Source organism: Pseudorasbora parva, chromosome 22 (genome assembly GCF_024679245.1).
Source record: "Pseudorasbora parva isolate DD20220531a chromosome 22, ASM2467924v1, whole genome shotgun sequence".
In the NCBI taxonomy this organism is placed as follows: domain Eukaryota; kingdom Metazoa; phylum Chordata; class Actinopteri; order Cypriniformes; family Gobionidae; genus Pseudorasbora; species Pseudorasbora parva.
In genome coordinates this window covers 1,747,316-1,773,312 of record NC_090193.1, presented here as the reverse complement: position 1 = coordinate 1,773,312, position 25,997 = coordinate 1,747,316, and the positions used below count along the sequence as shown (strand labels likewise).

The 25,997-nt window shown below is 40.6% G+C and overlaps 1 protein-coding gene across 1 annotated transcript in view; it reads left to right on the top strand.

Moving 5' to 3' along the window:
- The window catches only part of slc6a11b (solute carrier family 6 member 11b), a 45,144-nt gene extending 22,548 nt beyond the window's left edge, over window positions 1–22,596 (top strand). Inside the window, exons 8-15 of the mRNA XM_067432013.1 lie at window positions 2,201–2,304; window positions 3,442–3,566; window positions 4,586–4,698; window positions 6,901–7,038; window positions 10,536–10,638; window positions 12,025–12,125; window positions 12,204–12,374; window positions 20,875–22,596. Of these exons, the coding sequence (XP_067288114.1) occupies window positions 2,201–2,304; window positions 3,442–3,566; window positions 4,586–4,698; window positions 6,901–7,038; window positions 10,536–10,638; window positions 12,025–12,125; window positions 12,204–12,374; window positions 20,875–21,024 (1,005 nt within the window). The 3' untranslated portion in view covers window positions 21,025–22,596. The remainder of the gene's footprint in view (window positions 1–2,200; window positions 2,305–3,441; window positions 3,567–4,585; window positions 4,699–6,900; window positions 7,039–10,535; window positions 10,639–12,024; window positions 12,126–12,203; window positions 12,375–20,874) is intronic.
- Window positions 22,597–25,997: the final 3,401 nt, after the last annotated feature.

Below are 25,997 nucleotides of genomic sequence, written 5' to 3'. Positions count from 1 at the left end.
CATCATGGCCATATTCCAAGGTGACAATGTCAAAATTTCTCAGACTCAAATTGTGAAAGAATGGATGGAAGGGAGCATGAAGAATCATTCGACAGGCCTTAAATTCACTGAACGTCTTAAGACTGTGCTGGAGGAGACCTTACAGAGTGCTGGACTCTTAGCCTAGAAATCTAGACGCCCCCTAGCGGCAGCAAATCTAATCTGCAGCGAGTGTCGTCTAGTAACTCTCAATACACTTCTGAGCTGTAAAAACCAAACTTTGGTCAGGCCAATCACATCGTGTATAGAGTCGGTGGGCGGGGCCATAATGACGACGGCCGAGTTGCGTGTGCGTGCTTCTAGTAAACACAGAAACTGGCAAACGGCGGTCTTTCGAATCAGCTTTGACCGCGACTCCGGAAGACTTGAGTTAAGCTTTTCTCTGAGAAAAGAACAAAGAACGGCACTGAAGTCATTCTTAAAAAGGGAAGATGTGTTCAGAGTTTAGCCGACCGGATACGGCGAATGTTTAATCTGTCAGCTCTGCTTCACCTTCGTTGCTCTGGTTGGTGTAGCGCTATCCTATCGCGTGCAGAGGGAGTTTGACAGACAGCCGTTTATCCGCCCCTCAGATTGAGCCGTCAATGGTGAGTTTCCAGACCAAACATCTGGATGAGGGTCTGGCTTGTCAGGCTACTGGACTCTTGCATTGTCAATACAAAATTGTATTTTATTTATTGATGGAAATACCACCACAACATTTATTTATATCAAGAGGTGCATACATTTTTGGTCTGGATTTTGTATTGAGTCTTAGGGGTTAAGGGTTACTTCACCCAAAAATGAAAATTCTGTCATTATTTACTCACCCTCATGTTGTTCCAAACCTGTATGAGTTTCCTTGTTCTGCTGAACACAAAAGATGATATTTGGAAGAATGTTTGTAACAAAGCAGAGAGAACAACCATTCACTACAATAGTAGGGGAAAATACTATTGTAGTGAATGGTTGTTCTCTCTGCTTTGTTACAAACATTCTTCCAAATATCATCTTTTGTGTTCAGCAGAACAAAGAAACTCATACAGGTTTGGAACAACATGAGGGTGAGAAAATGTAATTTTCATTTTAGGGTGAACTATCCCTTTAAGCATTTTCCTATTTAAGTCCAAACAGCAACTTTTCTGGGGGCTGGGCAGTGCATTATTTGCTGTTGACTGGGAAAACTAAACTGGTATAATTGCTAGTACAATTATGGTCCGTAATTTCAACAGTTTTGCTTGTTACATTATTGTGTGCATACTCCTAAACAATCTAATGCTAAAGCTAAAAGCTCTTACTCAAGTCAGCATGTCATGTGAGATCTTAATAGTTTATTCAGATTCATGTAGTCGGCATGTAAGGGAAGTTGTGCTCATCTTTTCTTCTGGAACAAGAACAAATGAAGGGCCCTTCAATTGATTAGATGGGTGTGGTTTGCTATTGGTGGATCTCATGTGAGTGACAGGTTGCCCCGCCCTCGTCATAAGAGAAGAGATGTCACTGTTATTCTGATTCAACATAATGAAAACTACAATGATGTGCAACGATAAATAATTTAGAATCAACACTGCAATATTGATTTCATGGTGACTTTGTGTAAAAAAAAAAAAATGTATGTGTATGTATGTATGTATATATATATATATATATATATATATATATATATATATATATATATATATATATATATATATATATATATATATATATATAAAATATACACGTGTGTGTATATAATGGATTATTAGTGTCAGAAAGAAATGATTATTGATCATTAATGAACTCACAAGTGAAGTTATTAAACGTAATTTCGGGAGAAGTACACCCATCTAATCTTTCAATTAATACTAAGGTATAATACCAACAGATTACCTCTTCCTGTTGTTAGTTCTTGCAGCTTCTCTCCTCCTCCCCTGCTCCTCCTTTTTGTATAATTTAGCCTGTTATAGGGGGGCAATCGGTGCTCGTGTAGAATATCCTCTCCGAGCCCCTCTATAGCAGACAGCAAGCCAATTCTGTTTACTACTTTCACTAAGATTATATGGGCACACAAACTCGTGATTTAATAACTGACCACATCTTATTCAGAATACATGTGACTAGACTATGTGTCTTAGGATCTTGTCACAGTGACAGTAAAATGAATAACAGGGGTCGTGTTATTAATCTGTGATTGCTGCAGGTGTGGGTGGATGCAGGCACTCAGATCTTCTTCTCGTATGCGATATGTCTGGGTTGTCTGACGGCTCTCGGAAGCTACAACAGCTACAACAACAACTGCTACAGGTAAGAGTCCGTGGAGTCAGCGTGCTCTGTCTAAACAGACTCTCTTTTTTAAGGAGACCATTATCTGTTGTCAAAAAGCTGAGATTTATCTGACAAAGGATTATTAGTTGGCTAAATACATATAAATATTACATACACTATATTGCCAGAAGTATTGGCCCGCCCCTCTAAATCACTGAGTTCAGGTGTTCAATCTCTTCATGGCCACAGGTGTATAACTCCAGCTCTCGGCCTGCAGACGCTTCTACACACATTAGTGAAAGAATGGGTCGCTCTCAGGAGCTCAGTGAACTCAAGCGTGGGGCCGTGATAGGTTGCCACCTGTGCAATAAGTCCATTCCTGACATTTCCTCACTACTAAATATTCCACGCTCAACTGTTAGTGGGATTAGAACAAAGTGGAAGCCATTGGAAACAACAGCAACTCAGCCACGAAGTGATAAATCCCAGACCGGGGTCAGCGCATGCTGAGGGTCACAGTGCGCAGAAGTAATGAACTTTCTGCAGAGTCAACAGCTCCAGACCTCCAGACTTCTGTGGCCTTCAGATGAGCTCAAGAACAGGAACTTGAGGAACTTGACTGGCCTGCCCAGAGTCCTGAGCTCAACCCGATAGAACAGCTTTGGGATGAATTAGAGCGGAGACTGAGAGCCAGGCCTTCTCGTCCAACATCAGTGCCTGACCTCACAAATGAGCTTCTAGAAGAATGGGCAAAAATCCCCATAAACACACTCCTAAACCTTGAGGAAAGCCTTCCCAGAAGAGCTGGAGCTGTTAGAGAGGGTGGGCCGACTCCATATTAAACCCTACGGATTAACAATGGGATGGCATTAAAGCTCATGAGCATGTAAAGGCAGGCGTCACAAAACATTTGGCAGTATAGTGTATAAATGTTTTTGTTGAAATGACACTAAGTTAGAGGTGTGCCTACAAACTTCTGTGCTTTTTACTGGTTATATAGGTGCATCGGGTTGTGCCATATTAACAGGGCTAAATGCTTATGGGATCAATTATAATAAATTTGGTTTGATTTTGTTATATTTTGAATCACTTTGACATAGAGTATTTTTTGTCCGTTGGTCAGTCCACTGTGGTTCAATGTTGAGGGGTGAATACTTTTGCATTTGTGTTTTGTAGGGACTGCCTCATGCTGTGCTGCCTGAACAGTGGCACGAGTTTTGTGGCAGGATTTGCCATCTTCTCCGTCTTGGGATTCATGGCATATGAGCAGAATGTGCCAATAGAGGCAGTGGCAGAGTCAGGTGAGCAAACATTTTTGTTTGGGATTTATTCGAGTTAGCTTTAGCTCTTTTATATAGAACAATAATATGTGTATGAGTGTTTGAGACACAGTAGCCTACAGTGGGATGTCTAAGGCTGGTGTGTTTGAACTCATGCAATTTATAGCACTTCTCAGAAAAGCTTTTTATTGTATGACTTATTCAACAATTCAGCATTACTTATTTACTGCAATAGAGCAAAACTGACTATGGAAGTGGCTGAAACCCATTTTGAAGGGGTTTAGAAATCATCTGACTTTATTATTAAGAAAAAAACAGTTATTTGCTATTTATTCAAAAACATAAATTCCACTCAACCATAATAAGTGTAGAGCATTGGTTCTCAAACCTATTCCTGTACCATATAGAAAAACAAGCCATATCTGCTTTCAAAAAAGATTCCATAAGCCTTATTTAATGAGCTTTTACTAGAGCTCCACTCATGGCATTTTTTTCTGCAGCCAGCATTATATAATAAACAGTAGCTCTGAGCTTGTGTTATAGCATATAATACTCTAGTGTTATGGCACAGTGATCTCTGCTCTTGGCTTGCTGCGTTTGGAGAGGTGTCTCTGTGCCACAAAACCAGAGCCAAGCCACATGGCATCAGTAGACTGTTTCACCAGGACCATCATTGAGATAATTAAATAGGACCGTGTTTGCCCTTTTACAAAGTTTTGATGTTGTTTTCTGGCTCTACTAGAGCAGGTTTTCCTGCTTGAATGTTGATTATTCCTCATATTCTCCATTGCTGCAGCTCCTCTCTTCCCAGTCTGTCAGTAACTCTGTTTAGTAGTGATGTTCGATTCTTGAACAAATTGTTCTTTTGAGCCGTCGGTTCACTAATTGACTGAGTCGAACTTTAGTTCCGGGGTGATGACACAAGACCCAACCCAAACAGAACGTGAAGGTTATGGTCAGTTTGTGTCCCTCAATCGGACCAACTTTGTACTAATCAATATCAGAAAGTGTTAGTTATTTTATTGTGAAATGTATTTCAGGTCCTGGTCTAGCGTTCATAGCGTACCCTAAGGCGGTGACCATGATGCCGTGGTCTCCGCTGTGGGCCTGCCTCTTCTTCATGATGCTCATCTTCCTCGGACTCGACAGTCAGGTGACAACATTTTCACCCTTTAATAATTCACTCAAGAATAAAATGTGCCACTATCAGGCTGTTGAAAACAACACTGTAAAAAATTATATGATAAATGTTATGACAACATTTTTATATATTGCTTTGACTGTTTAACAATTAAATATTTAATATGTGTTGATGACTTAATTTGGCGGAGCTTTTATTCTGTCAGACGAGCACTTCCGCTTCTTCTGCTCGTGTGTGTGTGTGTGTAACGCAGCACTGTTTTATCATATCACACACCTGTGAGTGTGTTAAAGTGATGTTATAATGCTACTACATTTACATTTACATTTATGCATTTAGCAGACGCTTTTATCCAAAGCGACTTACAACTCAGGAGTACAGGAAGCGATCCATCAAGAAGAGGCAACGAAACGCAAAACGTGCCCTAAATACCAAGATTTGTACACTACTCAGAGTAGCAAAAACCAGAAAAGGGAAGAAGAAAAGAGAAATAGAGGAGGAAAGAGTTTTTTTTAATTTTTTTTATGTAAGATTAAGTGCTACTCTGTGTGTCAGCTCGGCGCTGCTGTGAGACACTTGTTCACACTGCAGTGAGCGAGATCATATTAGGCGTTAAAACATGGGACTCTGTTTAAGTATAAGACTAACAATAAGACTTTCTGTCCATTAACGATCCAAACCGTTGCTCACCTTTCTAATAAAACACATCATATACACTGATCAGGCAAAACATTATGACAGGTGAAGTGAATAACACTGATCTCTTCATCATGGCTCCTGTTAGTGGGTGGGATATATTAGGCAGCAAGTGAACATTTTGTCAAAGTTGATGTGTGTGAAGCAGGAGAAATGGGCAAGCGTAAGGATTTGAGCGAGTTTGGCCAGATTGTGACGGCTAGACGACTGGGTCAGAGCATCTCCAAAACTGCAGCTCTTGTGGGCTGTTCCCGGTCTGCAGTGGTCAGTATCTATCAAAAGTGCTCCAAGAGGACCAGTGGAGAACCGGCCACAGGGTCATGGGCGGCCAAGGCTCATTGATGACCGTGGGGAGCGAAGGCTGGCCCGTGTGGTCATATGTTCTTTTACATCACGTGGATGGCCGGGTGTGTGTGTGTGTGGCTTACCTGAGGAACACATGGCCCCAGGATGCACTATGGGAAGAAGGCGAGCCGGCGGAGGCAGTGTGATGCTTTGGCCAATGTTCTGCTAGGAAACCTTGGGTCCTCCATCCATGTGGATGTTACTTTGACACGCTCCACCTACCTAAGCATTGCTGAGACCATGTTCAGCCTTTGATGGAAACGGTATTCTGGTGGCTGTGGCTCTTCCAGCAGGATAATGCTCCTGACACAAAGCACAAATGCTTCAGGAATGGTTTGAGGAGCACAACAACCAGTTTGAGGCGTCGACTCGGCCTCCAGATTCCCCAGATCTCAATCCAATCGAGCATCTGTGGGATGAGCTGAACAAACAAGTCCGATCCATGGAGCACCTCACAACTCGCAGGACTTAAAGGATCTGCTGCTAACATCTTGATGCCAGATACCACAGAACACCTTCAGGGGTCTAGTCGAGTCCATGCCTGGATGGGTGAGGACTGTTTTGGCAGCAAAAGGGGGATCAACACAATATTAACATAATATTACGCCTAATCAGTGTATTAAAGTGCCTTTGGTGTTTCCATTGTTTCTACAAAATAAAACCAGAAATCGAGGGTAACGCAGGTATGATGCCATTGATAGGCGATGCACGTCACGGTCTGTGTCTTGGTTAAAATCGCGCTTTTCTCTGAATTTTAACATTGTTGGAAACATCTGGGGTAAAAATATAAAACATTGTTCTAGTGCTTTTTGAATATTTTAATCCAAAAATCCTACATATTGTGCCTTTTAATGTAATTTAAAATGAAATGACTTGAACATCCAAGTTCATTGTACTTTAAAAAAACTAAGTCAGCAACTTTTTTTTTATAATAGTGAAAGAATTAGTATGAATATTTACATTTCATATTTGATATTTTACAAACATGAATTGTTTTTTTATGTTTTTATTTTGCTTAATGAATGTGACTGCATTAAATACAAAACATCACAACTAGTGTCATTTATTGCAAAGACAGATAACAGAAACACGTTTCAAAAAGTGAAGGCAGTGAGGAGAAATATACTATTTTAAGTTAATGACTAACCCTGCGTCACACTCCTCTCTGTCTAGTTTGTGTGTGTGGAGAGTCTTGTGACCGCGATCATCGACATGTATCCCAAAACCTTCCGCGTGGGCTATCGGAGAGAGCTTCTCATCCTGGGAATGTCTGTGGTCTCCTTCTTCCTGGGTCTAATAATGTTGACAGAGGTAAAGTCACCATTTTATGTTCTTTCCAGTGGCATCCATGAGTTAATATTTAGTACATATCACAGATGGATGAACAGAGGTTTGGTGTTAGCACACTTTGACACAATAATTGGTCTCATAAAATAAGCATAACACATGATAATGACAAATCCAGGTGTTCTGTTCGTCAAGGACGAGCTGATTTGCTCTTTACATCATCATGTTGGTTTGACATGCTTGGATTAATTTAGTTATCGTTTTTTCCAATTGCTCACACACAATTTTGCAAACTAGGCTGGTTTTATGAAAATACTTAACACGATTCACAAAACCACATACCCAAACTGCAAAATATCTGAAGCACTGCGACCAAAACTGCATATAGCATTATCAAAATCACACTTTTGCACGAAATGGCACACACTTCAATCATATTACCAGATTTTTGTCTAACCCAAACACTGTTGGGCATAATGAAAAGCACTCTCATCTTTAGAAGGCTTTGCCGTAATACTATGCCAAATATTATGTATAATATTAAGAAGTTCAAGTTGTAGAAATTTCAGATTGTTTACATGCGGAGAAATATTTAGATACACAAACATGCTGTAGAAACATTTATCATTGCAATTTTCACCAGTCAGTGCAACATAATCACAGCAGATATTTTTACATTGGACAAAAATATGCTCACAAAAAACAGTAAACTGAAAAAAGATTAAATAAGAAGATAATTCCTGATGGAAGTGCAGTGAGGTGTTTGGCCAGGCGGCTCATATAGTGTCATTTTGAAGGGCAGTGTTTTGCAAACATGTGACTTTATGTCAGATTGTTGTGTCTTCTGCAGAAAACCATGTTCAGTGAATTTAAAAAGAGCCATTTTTAATTGCAAAATGTGTGTAAAACAGAAAATGTGTTTAGACTTTCGGAGACTTGAGTGGAGGTTTTGCTCTGTGTGTCAGTTAAAATAACTGTGCTGTGTACGTCATTTTAGCATGTTAAGCAATGGGAAAAAACTGTAACCTGTGCCCCATGATGTTGTTTTTAATGTGTAAGAAAGCATGATTTGTAGGAGATTTGTCCTGGCGTATTGCTGACATGTTATATTATATTACTGCGCTTTGCATTTACGGCTGAAGTGAGGGTAAAAATAGTCTGTTCAGGCAGAGACATGAGGACGCTCTCCACCAGTAATGTGCAGTCAGGTGAACGCTTCACTCATGTTTCATGAATAAAGCCATCCCAAGAATTCCCAACACTCTCTGTTACTAGGATGAGAGGGAGATGAAGATGCGTTCAAAGCCATTTTCTATATTATATCAGTGCTTGCATTGATCCATAAAATGTGCATGAACATGTGAGTTTCCATCCCATGTGCAATATTGGATTATTTGCATAAAACATTTGTGAATTAAGCAGTTTCCATCGCATGTGTTCAAGAGAACAAAATTGTCTCTTTCCCCGCCATTATAAACTAGTTTTGTCTCGGTGTCCTCTGTTAAGGCGAAGTCAACATTATATTAATGTTTTGCTCATTAAGGGAAATGCTTTCTCATGAACATGTCTTCTTATCAGATAAAAAAAAAAAGATCTCCCTCTTAGTTTTTATGGTTATATTTAGAATCTACTGTATATGCGTCTTGCTGTTTCCATCCAGCATTTGTTTAGGTGATATCCCCAAATTTGCATAAAGATAGGTGGATGGAAACACAGCTAGTGATATATTGTTAAACAGCTAGTGAAAAATAGTGTAATCAACATGCCTGTGAGCCACAAGAAACGGTTATAATATTTTAGGACAATCCACATTTGTAATAAAATATTCAATGTAGACTGATTGGTTGATTTTGGTAATTCCACAGCTGTTAAATTTGCATAATATACTGTAACTACATTTGAGTTGTAAACGGTGAGGAAGATATAATGATCCTAGATATAATGTCCTTACTTTGCTCTTTCCAAAAATGTTACAAATTGGAATATTACGTAAAAAAAAATTGCAAGTAAAGCAGCGCTTCATGTTCAAAATACAATCATCACTTCCTGGCTCAAAAAATCAGTAATAAACTGTAAGTTGCTCAATCAGGCTTTTTTCCCTCCATCATAAATGAGTGTCATCTCAGAGCAACACACACACACACACACACACACACACACACACTGCCCCTAAACCTACCCACCACAGGAAACATTCTGTATTTTTACTTTTTTTTTTTTTTTTTTTTAACTCATCCTGTTTTCTCCAGCAGCTGGAGTGTGTTAACTGTAGCCAAAGCAACTCTTAAGGGCCACCAGGACTAATACAGTATTATATAAGCTTTTTTAAAAATAAAAAATGTATTCGTTGTAAAGAAAGTTTACCCCTCAGAAAAATGAGCTTTCCTCTCTTGTCAACACGAGCGCGGCGCGCGCTGTCACGTCATGTAAGGACGCACACTTAAGAGTAATCGGTCAGGTCGTTTACATGGTCAAAAATAGACTGTAAAAAAATGAATAACGAGTATGGAAGAGATTCAAGCTGTGCTGCTTTTGCTGGTTATGTATAGGTTTACTAAAGAGGAAATTAACAACGACAGAAAAGAGCAGCATATTCAGAAAGCTTGTAAAGCTAGATTTAAAATGACAATGTATATTATTATCAGCTATTACGGACATTGCACGTGAGATGGCTGAGACGAACGCGCGCCATCAGACAGAGAGCAGGACTGATATTTACTGAACGTAGACCGAACCTCACAAAAGACTTTTAAAAATGGCGGATAAAATAAAATGCTGCGTGAGCTAAACCAATCAGCATGCTCAGCGCCCAAGTCCCGCCCTTGAAAGTTCCTGAACTTTGAAAAAGTACTACCTCGCGAGCAGGGCCGTTTGGAGGGGGAAATATTTACCCGGAACTTCATTTAGACCCTGTTCCTGCGATCTAAACACACTGAAGTCCCCCCCCCCCCACACACACACACACACACACACCCACACAGAGAGATGCTGCAAGGCCATTGGTCCACTGGTTAGGCCAGTTATCCAATCACAGAGTCGTGTGAGGTTTTTGTTGCGCTTTTAGGGATTTGTTCAGTAAATGTGTTTCCATCATAGTTTATGTGCATGTCTTCTTATCAGATAAAAATGTATCCGCCTCAATTGAGCGCAAACGTTTTTATGTGTATCTGTTTAATTTATGCGCATAATGGTGTTTATGTTGCAACATCCAAAAATTCCTCCTAATAAACACAGGAGGATGTATGGAGGCTGTAACACATATCATGCCCACCCACTGTGCTCTGTTGTGGTGTGTGTGTGTGTGTGTGTGTGTGTGTGTGTGTGTGTGTGTGTGTGTGTGTGTGTGTGTGTGTGTGTGTGTGTGTGTGTGTGTGTGTGTGTGTGTGTGTGTGTGTGTGTGTGTGTGTGTGTGTGTGTGTGTGTGTGTGTGTGTGTGTGTGTGTGTGTGTGTGTGTGTGTGTGTGTGTGTGTGTGTGTGTGTGTGTGTGTGTCCTGTGTGTCCTCTGGCTTTGCTCTGTTAGGGTGGCATGTACGTGTTCCAGCTCTTCGACGCGTATGCAGCCAGTGGCATGTGTCTGTTGTTTGTGGCCATCTTTGAGTCCATCTGCATTGGATGGATCTATGGTAAGAGATTGCTTCATTTCTGACTATAACAATATTCATCACTTAATATGAACTTCTTCCTTACTAAGCATAGTCTAGCGATTCTCTGGCTGTCGCTCTTTAACTTCCAAGTGATGGTTTTTAAGTGTTACACTGCAAACACTGAAAAAAATGCTCTTCTTCTTTAGTATTTTGTTCTTGTTTCCAGTCCAAATATCTAAATATTCTTAAATCACGATACATTTACTAGATAAGTAAAATGACATATTTTATTCTTATTTTATACTTTTTCTTGTTTTCTTTAGAAAAATATCAAAATGAAGTGTTTTTTTCTTAAAATAAGTCACAAGTAAGTTATTTATTAATTAACTTGGAGTGAGAAAATAATCTTACTGGAAACAAGATTTCAAACAGAAATAAGATTATTTTTCTCACCCCATTGGCAGATCATTTTAGCCTGTTTTAAACAAAAAAAATCCCTTCATTTTGATTTTATTTTCAACAAAACAAGAAAATATATCTTATATCGTTTTATTTATCTAGTAAATGCATCTTGATTTAAGAATTGTTAGATATTTAGACTAGAAACAAGACAAAAAGAACGAAGTAAGAAGAGGATTTTTGCCGTGAACAGAAAGCCGTGTTCTTCCGCAGTGTTTCTGTCTTGTTTCCCAGTACAAATATCTAAACAAGCAAGATACGTTTACTGGAGAAGGATATCAAGATGGTGATGCAATGAAATTGAATTTGAATGTGATTTTATAATGATGTAGTCTTTGGCACTTGTACAGCACTGTGGTCAACTTTTGCTGTGTTAGTATGTGCTTTATAAACTGAACATTGAACACTGAACACTGAACAAGGAAACAATTGGAAACAAAAGGAATTGATTTATGCTTAAAATAAGAAAGAAAAAAAATGTCAGTGCGATCAGAAAAATAATCTTGTTTTCCCTTTTACTTTATTTTTCTGACCCAATCGGTCAATAGCTTAAACTGACTTTTTAAGAATTGACATTTTGATCAATTCTTCAGTAAACAAAAGTGATGTGTATGAATCTTTATGAACAAGCTCACACAGAAACAAGGCCTGAGATAATAAATCCATAAAGTTAATATCAATCAGTCACATTATGTCACACAATATAGCAAGACAAGCTGTAATCTATCCGAACCTGACATGAGATGCTTTTCTGTCTGAATTATTCATGTCCATGTTTACAGTATCATCAGATTTCTGTAACTGTAATGCCACCTGCTGGCAAGAGTCAGACAGTGCATGTTAAGAATCACTGAAATATGTTTTCAAGCAGAGAGCAGTGTCCTTTAAAGATAAGTTGTATAGTTGTAGTATATAAATACATTGTGTGTTTTTTGCTGAGAGACATTATAATGTATTTATCCTCAGGTGGCGACAGGTTTTATTTGAACATTGAGGACATGATTGGCTACAAGCCCATCTTCTTCATCAAATGGTGCTGGAAGTACTTCACACCCGGCATCTGTGCTGTGAGTTGAAATTGATGTGATATGAGTGGAGATATTTACAGTGTGTGAGTGATAAATCTAAGCTCTTGGTCTTTTCAGGGCATCTTTCTGTTCTTCCTGATCAAGTACAAACCGCTCAAGTATAATAATGTGTACACGTATCCCAACTGGGGTTATGGGATCGGCTGGATGATGGCCATGTCCTCTATGGTTTGCATCCCTCTGGGAATCGTATTCCAGATCTGGAAAACGAAAGGAACTTTCCGTGAGGTAAAAGCCTTTTTTTTTTTTTGTGAAGCTGTTGTTATATGTAAATGTTTGTTCGGGTTGCTCAGCATGGTCAATCTCTGAGACCACTTGTGAACAATATTTTTATTTCACATTTCTAATGTCTTTTTCATCCCAAATTATAGCATCAGAATAACAGAAATGAGTTGGAAAAATAACCATAAATGTGAGACTGTCTCAATATTTGGTTTGTCTTTTGCTTTAATGACACTGAAGCTACATGAAGAGAACCTGATGATCATGTTCTCCAATTCTCCATTTGCTTATCTCAGTCGCCTAGAAATTGACAAATCTTTATTCATTTAACATCACAACATTTCAGCAGCGGCTGCTTGCAAAGTACATTTAGCGATAGATGGATTTTTTTTACGATTAAGTAAGATTTATTGGCACTGTTACACATTTTGCACATACTGTTTATGCAAATAGTGGTAAATACACTTAGTGCATATTTTAAAACAGTATGCAACATATTAAGTGTATATGGTTATATTTATTAAAATCACAACTGGATGCTGCCTTATTGAGACATGACTTGTCCCTGTCCCTAAGGCCCTACACCAACCCTAGACCCTATCCATTAAAACCTTTATTCCCACTATTAAACAGGCATTTTATTTCCACTTTTCGAATATTTTAAGTGTCTATTTGGGCCAGGCATAACTCCACCCACTGACATCTATTTGGGCCAGGCATAACTCCACCCACTGACATCTGGTTGGGCCGGACATAACTCCACCCACTGACATCTGGTTGGGCCAGGCATAACCCCACCCACTGACATCTGGTTGGGCCAGACATAACTCCGCCCACTGACATCTGGTTGGGCCAGACATGACCCCATCCACTGACATCTGGTTGGGCCAGACACAACCCCACCCACTGACATCTGGTTGGGCCAGACATAACCCCACCCACTGACATCTGGTTGGGCCAGACATAACTCCACCCACTGACATCTGGTTGGGCCAGACATAACTCCGCCCACTGACATCAGGTTGGGCCAGACATAACTCCACCCACTGACATCTGGTTGGGCCAGACATAACTCCGCCCACTGACATCAGGTTGGGCCAGACATAACTCCGCCCACTGACTTCAGGTTGGGCCGGACATAACTCCGCCCACTGACATCAGGTTGGGCCGGAAATAACTCCGCCCACCGACATCTGGTTGGGCTGGACATAACTCCGCCCACTGACATCTGCTTGGGCCAGACATAACTCCACCCACTGATATCTGGGTGGGCCAGACATAACTCCGCCCACTGACATCTGGTTGGGCCAGACATAACCCTGCCCACTGACATCTGGTTGGGCCAGACATAACTCCACCCACTGACATCTGGTTGAGCCAGACATAACCCTGCCCACTGACATCTGGTTGGGCCAGACATAACTCCGCCCACTGACATCTGGTTGGGCCAGACATAACTCCACCCACTGACATCTGGGTGGGCCAGACAAAACTCCACCCACTGACATCTGGGTGGGCCAGACAAAACTCCGCCCACTGACATCAGGTTGGGCCGGACATAACCCCGCCCACCTACATCTGGTTGGGCCGGACATAACTCCGCCCACTGACATCAGGTTGGGCCGGACATAACCCCGCCCACCTACATCTGGTTGGGCCGGACATAACTCCGCCCACTGACATCTGGTTGGGCCGGAAATAACTCCGCCCACCGACATCTGGTTGGGCTGGACATAACTCCGCCCACTGACATCTGCTTGGGCCAGACATAACTCCACCCACTGATATCTGGGTGGGCCAGACATAACTCCACCCACTGACATCTGGTTGGGCCAGACATAACTCCGCCAACTGACATCTGGTTGAGCCAGACATAACCCTGCCCACTGACATCTGGTTGGGCCAGACATAACTCCGCCCACTGACATCTGGTTGGGCCAGACATAACTCCACCCACTGACATCTGGGTGGGCCAGACATAACTCCGCCCACTGACATCTGGTTGGGCCAGACATAACTCCGCCCACTGACATCTGGTTGGGCCAGACATAACTCCACCCACTGACATCTGAGTGGGCCAGGCATAACTCCACCCACTGACATCTGGTTGGGCCGGGCATAACTCCACCCACTGATATCTGGTTGGGCCGGACATAACTCCACCCACTGACATCAGGTTGGGCCAGACAAAATCACGGAAGAAGCTAGACTGTCAACAGTAACAAAAGTGCAAGTATATTGAGATAAGCACTATATAAATGAAGGTGCATGACATGCAAGAGTAAGGCATATGGCCAATCTGGTGTCATTGGCAAAACGTGGCTGTGGCAACGTTTTTGCAAACCACAAAATACGTACCAATAGGTAGACATCGCGACAGTTTCGAAGTGAAATGAACACTAGAGGCAGTAAAACAGCATTTTTTATCAGTTTCTTTTTTTTTTTTTACCATAGTCCATGATTTGTAAACGAATACATTTTGGAGTTTGCGTCACTTAACCAGCTCCATATGTTCGGATTTTCTGACCAATTAAGCTCGATAGCTCAGCTGGTACAGATTTGAACTTGCAATGCTGAAAGCTCGGGAACGAATCCCGTGAAAAACAGGTCACGATAAAAGAGCTCAAAGACGAGTTCAAAAAAACAGCTAAAATGACATTTTTGTCACATTTGCTTTTGTTAACACTATCGGGTAGGTTTAGGGTTTAGTATGGGTGTATGTTGAGAAAAACAACGTAACCAGATTCACGCACATCTGTTCCAGAAAAACACTACGTTTTTAGCGCCACCCAGTGGACATTTCACTGTGAAACTGTCGCGATATGTACCTATTGGTACGTATTTTGAGGTTTGCAAAAACATTGCCACAGCTACGGTTTTCCAGTGAGACCAGGCTGAACATGGCAGAACATTCTGATGCAAATCAAAACGAGTTCGATTCCACCTTTTGCCAAACTTGCTCTACTCCTTTTTTCCATCACATATCAGATCAGAAAGTGTTAGGGGTAGGGGTAGAGAAGGCTTTATGTCCATTTAATAATTTTAATAAACATAATTTATTTATATAATCATTTATACTCTATATTATTATTGCATACCGTGCATGTGCAACAACACTGAGGTGCAAATAGTATCTGCCAATATTTATAAGTATAAATATCAACTAACTACTATTTACACTTATTGCATAGAAAATAGGCTACTACTATTTTCACATAGTGTAAATAGAATATATTTCTATTTAAACTTGGTGTTAAGAGCAGCACTATTTGTAATTATAATCTAGTTATCTCTATTTGCACTATAATTTAAACGCTTCTCCAAACTAATATGCAATGAGAAAAGGGAGAAGAATGAGTCGAGTAAAAAGTGGATTTGAACCTGGGTTAGAACTCCACCCGTTACTCTCCACAGCACTCATCCTGTTATCAGACAGGTTTTTTTGTCATGTTATCTGGTTCAATCAGACGTCAGTGGGTGGAGTTAGTGTAAATAGCCTCTGCCAATGAGGCGGCCTATTTGTACTTGGTGCAAACAGACACTCTGTAACGTTTCTTTGTTTATTATTATCTTCAAGTCAAGCTCTTCTGTCAGTTCAGCATGGCTCTTTGTCCCTGATAAACATCACTGAAGACATGAGTCATCATTTCCTACCCCCCTTCACTGTTCTTCATTCACCCGACTGAACCTCTCATATTTCTGCCAATAATTTTATGTAGGAGGTAGAAAGTATTTTTCAGCGTGTACTTGAGAAGGAAAACATATATTTTGATGTACCGTGACATGCCGAAGATGAAAGCAGTTCTGGCACTGCAGAGTGTAGAGATGTAGTGAGCGTAGCGCAGAATTTATGGCACCGAGTGGGTGTGACGCGGGCGCTGCCCTGACGTGACCCCATTGTGCCATGTCTTATTGATTGTGAAAACATACAGGGCTGTGTGATGAGGTTAGTGTACAACACTGCAGACATTTTTTCCCCACTAACACATCTAAACATCTTTCAAAAAAAAGTAAAGGGCCAGTCACACAGAACATGTTTTTACATTCTACTTCACTAACTTTCCATTGTTTTTCTATGTAAACATTCACTAGAGAGATGTATTTAAACATTGCGCTCATGTCTTACATCTTACAGCGTCTCACTCTTGACACAGCATTCTTTCTGGATGGAGGAGGATTTTTCTTGTAACCCTCCCAAACAACATGTGGTGATGTAGGGGTTATATTTTTAAGGCCCAAGACTCAATTAATCTCTGTTATTCTCAATCGGTGATCCTTGGGGAGTCTATGTGCACTCAGACATTCCTCCTCGCCGTGCATTAGGACGATATACACACACATCCTCTCTCAGGCAGATTCATGACATCTTTAGTTGATTGGTGCTTCTTAATTACAGGTTTTTTTTTCAATAGCTTAAGCACAATTTTGAAACCAGGGCCCGGTTTGTCAAAACACTACACCCAAATTAACACAACCCAACACTGAAGTAGCACAACACTTCAGATCATTTGCAAAATGGAACACTTTTGTCAAAACTATACACAGCTTAAAAACAATATTTTGTTACAATACGAAACACACACATTTCATATGACTTCAATCTTTTTGAAATAGTTACACACTGCAGTTTTTAATCCTAAACACTTGTAAAAGATTTCTACTTTTCTAAAGATATAATCTGGGTTTGATTTTTTTTCTGAGATGTTGTTAGAGTAAAGTATATGATTATATTGACTAATCAGTACACACAAGACCAGTACTGCATACTGATGAAAATATTTATTTCTCTCCCCATTGTAAAATCATTCGATTCATTCATGCATTTTCAAAGGTTTGTGTTTTATATCTGTTGAGGTTGGGCTAAAGTCTCTGTCCAGCCTCTCTCAATGTCAACCCATGGGCACCAAGGTTCCCCGAATCACAACTGATTAATTTGGTCCCCGTCTTCTTTGGCCACATCCCACTCCAGGCCTACCTCTTCCTACCCCTTTATCCCCTCTCTACCACTCTCTACCCCTCTCTTCCCCTCTCTACCCCTCTTCCTCCACGGGCTCCCCCTCTTTCCTCTTACTGCGACATTGTCTTCCATTTTTGTTGAAGACATGGTGAACTTACCCTTTGTCTTTTTATAGTGCTTAAACCTGATTGGTGTGTCTAGAATTAAGCACCAGTGTGTGTGCACACCTGCTGGCTGTGTTTAACCAATTGGTTAATGGGTGTGTTCATTTGAAAGCCTTTGCTTTGAAATTGCAAGGAAATGACATCATGATACATTTGTGTCAAACGCATGCAAGTGTGAGTAGTGTTTTGCAAATCACTGTGTGTAATGTTTTACAAAAAGTGTTAGGCTAACAATGTGCTTACAGTTGTGCAAATCTAGGCCGGTGTTTTGCTCATTGAGTGTAAAGTTTTGCTAATTGTGGGAAAGTTTAAATTTTAGTGTGTAAGCAGTTGAAGGAAAAACAAACTGTATTGCCCTGATGGTGGAAATGGGGATTTTTCTATGCTTTAGCTATTTTCCTACAACAATAACAATAGCAGCAATAACGGTAGCAGCAGCAGCAGCAACAACAACAATAACAATAACAGCAGTAGCCATAATAGCAATAACAGCAACAGCAATAACACCACCAGCAGCAATCACAGCAGCAGTAACAACAGCAGCAGTAACAACAGCAGCAGAAATAACAGCAGCAGTAATAACAACAGCAGCAGTAATAACATTAGCAGTAATAACAGCAGCAGCAATAACAGCAGCAGTAAAAACAGCAACAACAGTGATAACCGCAGCATTAATAGCATCAGAAGCAATAGCAGCAGCAATAACAGTAACAACAGTAATAACAGCAGCAGTAATAACAGTAGCAGCAATAACAGCAACATCAGTAATAACAGCAGCAGCAATAATAGCAACAGCAATGATAGCAGCAGCAATAACAGCAGCATCAATAAAAACAGCAGCAGAAATAACAGCTGCAGCAATAACAGCAGCAACAGTAATAACAGCAGCAATAACAGTAATAACAGCAGCATTATTAACAGCAGCAGTAATAACAGCAACAGCAGTTATAACAGCAGCAGTAATAACAATAGCAGCAATAGCAGCAGCAATAACAGCAGCATCAATAAAAACAACAGCAAAAAAATAGCTGCAGCAATAACAGCAAGAGCAATAACAGTAGCAGCAGTAATGGCAGCAGCAAGAGCGATAACAGCAGCAGCAATAACGACAGCAGTATTAACAGCAGCAGCAATAACGACAGCAGCAATAACAGCAGAAGTAATAACAGCAGCAGCAATAACAGTAGCAGCAGCAATAACAGCAGTCGTAACAGCAGTAGCAATAACAGCAGCAGCAATAGCAGCAGTAATAGCAGCAGCAATAACAGCAGCAGCAGAAATAACAGCAGCAGCAACAATAGCAGCCGCAGCAATAGCAGCCGCAGCAATAACAGCCGCAGCAATAACATCAGCAGCAATAACAGCAACAGTAATAACAGCAGCAGCAGCAGCCATAACAGCAGCAGCCATAACAGCAGCAGCCATAACAGCTGTAGCAATAACAGCAGCAGCAATGACAGCAGCAGCAATAACAGCAGCAGCAGCAGCAGCAATGACAGCAGCAGCAATGACAGCAGCAGCAATGACAGCAGCAGCAATGACAGCAGCAGCAATGACAGCAGCAGCAATGACAGCAGCAGCAATGACAGCAGCATTAACAGCAGCAGTAGCAATGACAGCAGTAGCAATGACAGCAGCAGCAATAACAGCAGCAGCAGTAACCGCAGCAGCAGCAGTAACCGCAGCAGCAGCAGTAACAGCAGCAGCAATAACAGCAGCAGTAATAATAGCAGCAGCAATAACAGCAGAAGTAATAACAGCAGCAGTGACAACAGCAGCAGCAATAACAGCAGCATCAGCAATAACAGCAGCAGTAATAATAACAACAGCAGTAATAACAGCAGAAGTAATATCAGCAGCAGCAAAAACAGCAGCAGTAATAACAGCAGCAGCGATAACCGCAGAAGTAATAACAGCAGCAGTAATAACAGCAGCAGCAGTAATAACAGCAGCAGCAGTAATAACAGCAGCAGTAATAAAAGCAGCAGTAATAAAAGCAGCAGCAATAAAATCAGCAGCAATACCATCAGCAGTAATAACAGCAGAAGTAATAACAGCAGAAGTAATAACAGCAGCAGCAGCAGTAATAACAGCAGCAGTAATAACAGCAGCAGCAATAACAGCAGCAGCAATAACAGTAGAAGCAGCAATAACAACAGCAGCAGCAATAACAACAGCAGCAGTAATAACAGCAGCAGTAATAACAGCAGCAGCAATAACAGCAGCAGCAGCAGCAATAACAGCAGCAATAACATCAGCAGCAGCAATAACAGCAGCAGCAATAACAGCAGCAATAACAACAGCAGCAGCAGCAACAACAGCAGCAGCAGCAGCAGCAATAACAGCAGCGGCAGCAATAACAGCAGCAGTAACATCAGCAGCAGCAATAACATCAGCAGCTGCAATAACAGCAGCTGCAATAACAGCAGCAGTAATAACAGCAGCAGTGATAACAGCAGCAGCGATAACAGCAGCAGCGATAACAGCAGCAGTAATAACATCAGCAGCAGCAATAACAGCAGCAGTAATAACATCAGCAGCAGCAATAACAGCCGCAGCAATAACAGCCGCAGCAATAGCAGCAGCAGCAATAGCAGCAGCAGCAATAGCAGCCGCAGCAATAGCATCAGCAATAACAGCAGCAGCAGTAATAACAGCAGCAGCAATAACAGCAGCAGCAGTAATAACAGCAGCATCAGCAATAACAGCAGCAGCAGTAATAACAGCAGCATTAGTAATAACAGCAGCAGCAATAACAGCAGCAGTAATAACAGCAGCAGTTATAACAGCAGCATTAGTAATAACAGCAGCAGCAATAACAGCAGCAGCAGTAATAACAGCAGCAGCAATTACAGCAGCAGCAATAACAGCAGCAGCAATAACAGCAACAGCACCAGCAGCAATAACAGCAGCAGCAATAGCAGCCGCAGCAATAACAGCAGCAGCAGTAATAACAGCAGCAGCAGTAACAGCCGCAGCAATAACAGCCGCAGCAATAACAGCAGCAGCAATAGCAGTAGCAATAACAGCAGTAGCAATAACAGCAGTAGCAAGAACAGCAGCAGCAATAGCAGTAGCAATAACAGCAGTAGCAATAACAGCAGCAGCAATAACAGTAGCAATAACAGCAGCAGCAATAGCAGCAACAGCAGCAGCAATAACAGTAGTAATAACAGTAACAGCCACGGCAGCGTCGCAGATCGATTCTGCCGAGACCAAACATATTAACATTGTCATATCCATTACCATGCCAAACACTCTGAGAGTGTATATTAATAAAGAACCTTTTCACAGTATAAACTGCAAATACAGGACAACAACTCTTTGTCCAACTGTGATGAAGTGTTTCACAAATGCACTCAGACTGCTTATTATAATTTTGCAGAGGATCAAGAAGCTGACCACACCCAGCCCAGATCTAATAATGAGGGGACGCCTCGCCTCCAGGGGTCCTTGCGCTATCAATGATGCTGATGCCAAAATGAGGGCGGATGGCAAGATCTCCACCATCACAGAGAAGGAGACACATTTCTAAACCCAAGACTCGGACATCACCGGCACAACAGACAGAAACGTGAAGAAACAAATATCTTTGCCTTTATTTTTAAAGAGAGAAAACTATTATCACATTTGTAGTGTTGCTTTTTTTGCACAAACAGGTAACACATCACACTTTAACATCATGATTTGTATCAAGAGTATATCTAAATCTAGATGAAACTGTCGTATTGCGTAACACTTTGTCACATTAGTCCTTCTGTTTGTGTAGAATGAAGCCGAGGTATAATGTGCTGTGAAATGCTTTTACATGTCGCCTCTCGGCTCAGTGCAGATTACTGTAGAGTTCTGTTCTAATGGATAGGAGATGTATTGATGACCACTCCAAACGTTGGCTGTATGTTTGTAGATGAGGCTCGCTGTTGTCAGATACACTGTGAGTCGCTGTCCTTCAGCTAGCATTGACTCGCGGGGCGAGCGTGACGTAGTGAGCTCATTCTCCACGCTGTCTTACGCGAGTTGAATTCTTGGCCATTTCACACCAATTAAACTGAGTTTGATTGAAGGTGACAGACCAAACAGTTTATCACTATGATTATTTAATTTTTTTATTTCAGGCTGGTGATCCAGAGAGTCATCTCATCATGAACCCTTCGTTAAAGTTCATGAACATTTAGTCTTAATAGTGCGATTATTTTTTTGTCTCATGGTTTGCATGTGAGGACAACATGAAGGAAGGTACCATGGAATGCAAAAGTGCACATTAAACGGATCATGCAGGTCTTTTCAGGTACCATACAACTCACTATAATCACTGATAATGTAGTCCAGTGTTTCCCACCTACGATCCTGGATGTGTCCCTAATCAAACACACCTGATTCAAATGATCATCTCATTAGTGGAGACTCAAAGACCTGAAATGGGAGTGGCAGATAAAGGAGTTAGTGTTGGTGTGCCTCCAGGATCGTGGTTGGGAAACACTGGGTGCGTTTACATGCACGTTCTTAAGCCGATTATGCCTAATAAGCCGACACTGACTACGTTTACATGGACAACAATACTCCAATATTAATCTGATTAAGACAATACTCTGATTAAGAGGCTACCATGTAGACAGCGATTTCTAATGACCTTAATCTGATTAAAGTCATAATCTAACTAAACATAAATCGGATTAAGACATGTGGAGTATGCCTATTTTAGTCGCATTATCGGAGAGCATTACAGACATGTCCACACCTTAATCTAACTTAATGTCGTGTCAGAGATTTCGCCACATGTTGTGACAGGACACATAACGTTACGCACAACAGGGGAGTGCAGAGGGGAGGCTTTGAGGGTTCGAGCCTCTGCCCTTTCTAAAAATTAATCAAAAGTGCCCCTCTCAACAATCATCGATAATATTGTGGCCAATAAAACAGAATTGTAATTATAATTAATATAACAACGTGTACAAAACAGTAACAAATGGTGGAAAAGTCCCGTTTATCTTTTACGTATCTGTCAGTCTGAAATGTCGTTGCTATGGGTGGTGTGTGTTTTACTTGACTGTTCATTCTGAACACTGCGTCCTCTCTCTCTCTCTCTCTCTCTCTCTCTCTCTCTCTCTCTCTCTCTCTCTCTCTCTCTCTCTCTCTCTCTCTCTCTCTCTCTCTCTCTCTCTCTCTCTCTCTCTCTCTCTCTCTCTCTCTCTCTCTCTCTCTCTCTCTCTCTCTCTCTCTCTCTCTCTATATATATATATATATATATATATATATATATATATATATATATATATATATATATATATGTTTTTTGTTTTTGTTTTTTTTTTGTAATTATGCTCATTTTAAAAGTAAAATACAATAAGTTTGTATCAGTAATCGCAAACCAGATGGGTCATTCAGTGAACGCCTGTGGCTCGACGGCAGGAAAAAACAATCCAAACAGTCACGATATTTAAACATTTTTTTTCATCATTAATCAAAGCTATTATTCTAAATGTAGGCTGTCAATAAGGAGGAAAGAGGGGCGGTGTCTCTTCAAAAAAAAAACAGAAAGAGACAATACATATTACAAAAATAAATCAACGTAAATGTACATAAAACATTATAAAAGCGCATGTTTTTTATACTTCTTAATGTAAAGTAACACTGTCCAACAGCGACACCTGCAGGTGAAGTTAGCGGGTTTCCTGAGCCCATAAAATGAACACACCTGCCAAAGTCACGCTATGATTGGATGTTGGAGAACGTAGCGTGGCATGGGGACGTAATGACGTGCCATAATCGATCTATGTTCTATCACATGTAAAACGGGAACATGAACGGAGTTCTCTAAAAGCAAGTCATGTAAACACCTTAATCAGAATATTGTCTTATTTAGAATAAGGTCAATAATTAGATTACTGCTGTCCATGTGAACGTAGTCAATGAACATGGTCATGTAAACGCGGTAACCCGTTTTCTTTTATCGTAAGCATAAACCGGTCGACACAGCGAGTTTTTTGCCTCTTACCCTGATATCGCGCGGCATGTAAACGCATTAACCTGCTTTCTGTCGGCTTATTGAAGTGCGCATGCGTGATCGGTGACACAAACTCAAACTCAGAGCAGATTTAAACACATCCAGACAGAGCTAGCGAGCGTTTGCATGAAATGAGGACATATAACGCAGACTCTTTTAAGACCCAGAGCATTGTAAAGATGTGTTCTCATCTCAGTCAGCAGAAGTAGAAGAGGTTCAGTCTAAACGCTGCATCTGGAGCTGATGAGGGATAATATGAGCCGTAAATCTCTAGCTGACACGCTTTATTAACATCACAACTGACGGAACATTTGGAAAACTCAGAGTCAGAAACGGACATTATTGTTTTTGACGTCACTACAAGGAAATAACCCGGTTTATTAATAAAGTCATGTAAACGCAGTTTACTTGCGGCGTCAGTTTACTGGTGTAAGAATGGATTTCACCTGAGAACAAACTAAAGGGATTAAAGCTGCAATAAAGACAATAAAGACAATAAAACTTCACTATCTGAATGCAAGAGTAAACAAGACTGCATCTGGCCCAATCCTATTTCCTCACCCCTGCCGAGATATGACCCTCTCACCCTCTGGGTCACATGCAAATATCACAGATACTGCCACAAGCTGTTTCTGTATGGTCAATACAAAGACTTTTGGTGTGATTGGTAAACAGGTTTCATTCTCACATCAGGGGAACTGGTGACATTCCAGCTCTAGTAAAACAGGTCGTAAAAGAAGGACAACCGGGTTTGTTCCTCTGGTGTAGGAGATGCTCATAAAGATCTTTTGATAAACATTTGTTGTCAGGCCTCCAGGATAGGTGGGACCATTTGGGTCTGAGAAAAGAACCAAGATCTGCATAAATATTTGGGTGCTAAATGTTTATTGTTCTTTGATCTGGGGGAGTATTTAAGGGAAAGGAGCAAACCGCTCAAGGAAGCATCTGTATCCAGAACTTCCCACACTGTTCCCGTGTGTTTCTAGAAGCCAGGTAAAATGATGACTCTTTGAAACTGTTTATACTATTTTATACTTGAGTAACATTGTATGCTGATCAGTTGTGTATCATTGTCTTTTAATTTGACTATATTTTGATGATTTTGCCTGGCTAAATAAACATTAACTTTGATTAATCTTGTATTATTCTAAGGCCGCTTCTTTTAGTACGATCAATCGGAGTCCGGTATTTCCGCAAACGTTGTCTCGGCGATAGATCAAACAGCAGGACGCAATGGCGGGAGCATGGAGCACCACATTAGCGATAATCTGATTTCTGACTGGCACTGTATTAGCAAGTTGTAGTCCCTGTGATTATTATTCCCATTACGCTTTAAGATGAGTAAGCAGGCGCAACCACTTAAAGGTAAAATATTCACTCTGCAATCCTCTGACTAATATCAGAACCGGCTCGTTTGTGTTTGAGAATGTAATTCGCGAAACATATCTCTAAGAGATATCGGGTCCCTTGATGAACGAAGATAGTGAGAAGTAGAGATACTCAGAGAGATCAAAGATCTAAATTAAATCACAACTAATCATACGATCAGCTGTAATTTATAAATGTAACAAACTCAAGGAAACTACATACAATTAGAGTCAGATTAAATTAAAACATGGAGTCAGATTTAAAATTGGATCTTCACACTTTAATAAATTACAGTGTCCTTTATAGAAGCGCCCGAAAAGACGAACACGCAGTATTCCTTCGACCAGCTGTTGGATTCCTTCGTTGGGCCAAACAGGTGGAGTTTACACTGGTTTGCATGTAAACGGGGAAAATTGATTATTTCAATAAGCTGATATTTGTGAGTTATCAGCTTATGGTGTGCATGTAAACGCACTCGCTGATTTAGTCTTCAAGTTCAGATTAAAAATTGACATTTGTGATAAAATGGCATTTATGCACCATTATTAAGTCATTAGGAAGCAATGGAAACGTGTTTCGAATAACCCATGCAATGCCACAGCCATGAGTCCTCTGATCAAACTGGACTGGATCTGTAATGTACTATCACAGTGAAGAGCACCTGTTGTCCGTCGTTCACTCAGGATGAGCCCTGTGCACATGCATGCAATCTTTGGTCTGGTCTGTTCCATCGTGACATCATCAGTTTGTGCAAGTAAACTTGTGTGTGTTTTTAATATCCGGTTAACTTTTAAGATATATGTATATTTTTACATGTCTTTAGTTTTTTGTGTACTATTTCTTGATGAAAAAAAACAAAACCTTTCTCTGAGGACTTTTGATATGTCATTCAACAATCAAGTTCTAGGTGTATGATGGAATTGTTATATGTGCTGTTTACACAGATTTTGGTATTCACAGAACATATGAATTGTGTGCTTACTCATTTTTAAAAATAAAATTTAAAAAGGGACTGATCTGTTTGGGTGTCTCATACATTTTTTAACTGTTTATAACCTCTTAACTATCACCCCCATTTTTGAGAATTGATGTGAAAATGCTAATCGTAACTAAATCATACAGTCTTGTTCAAAATA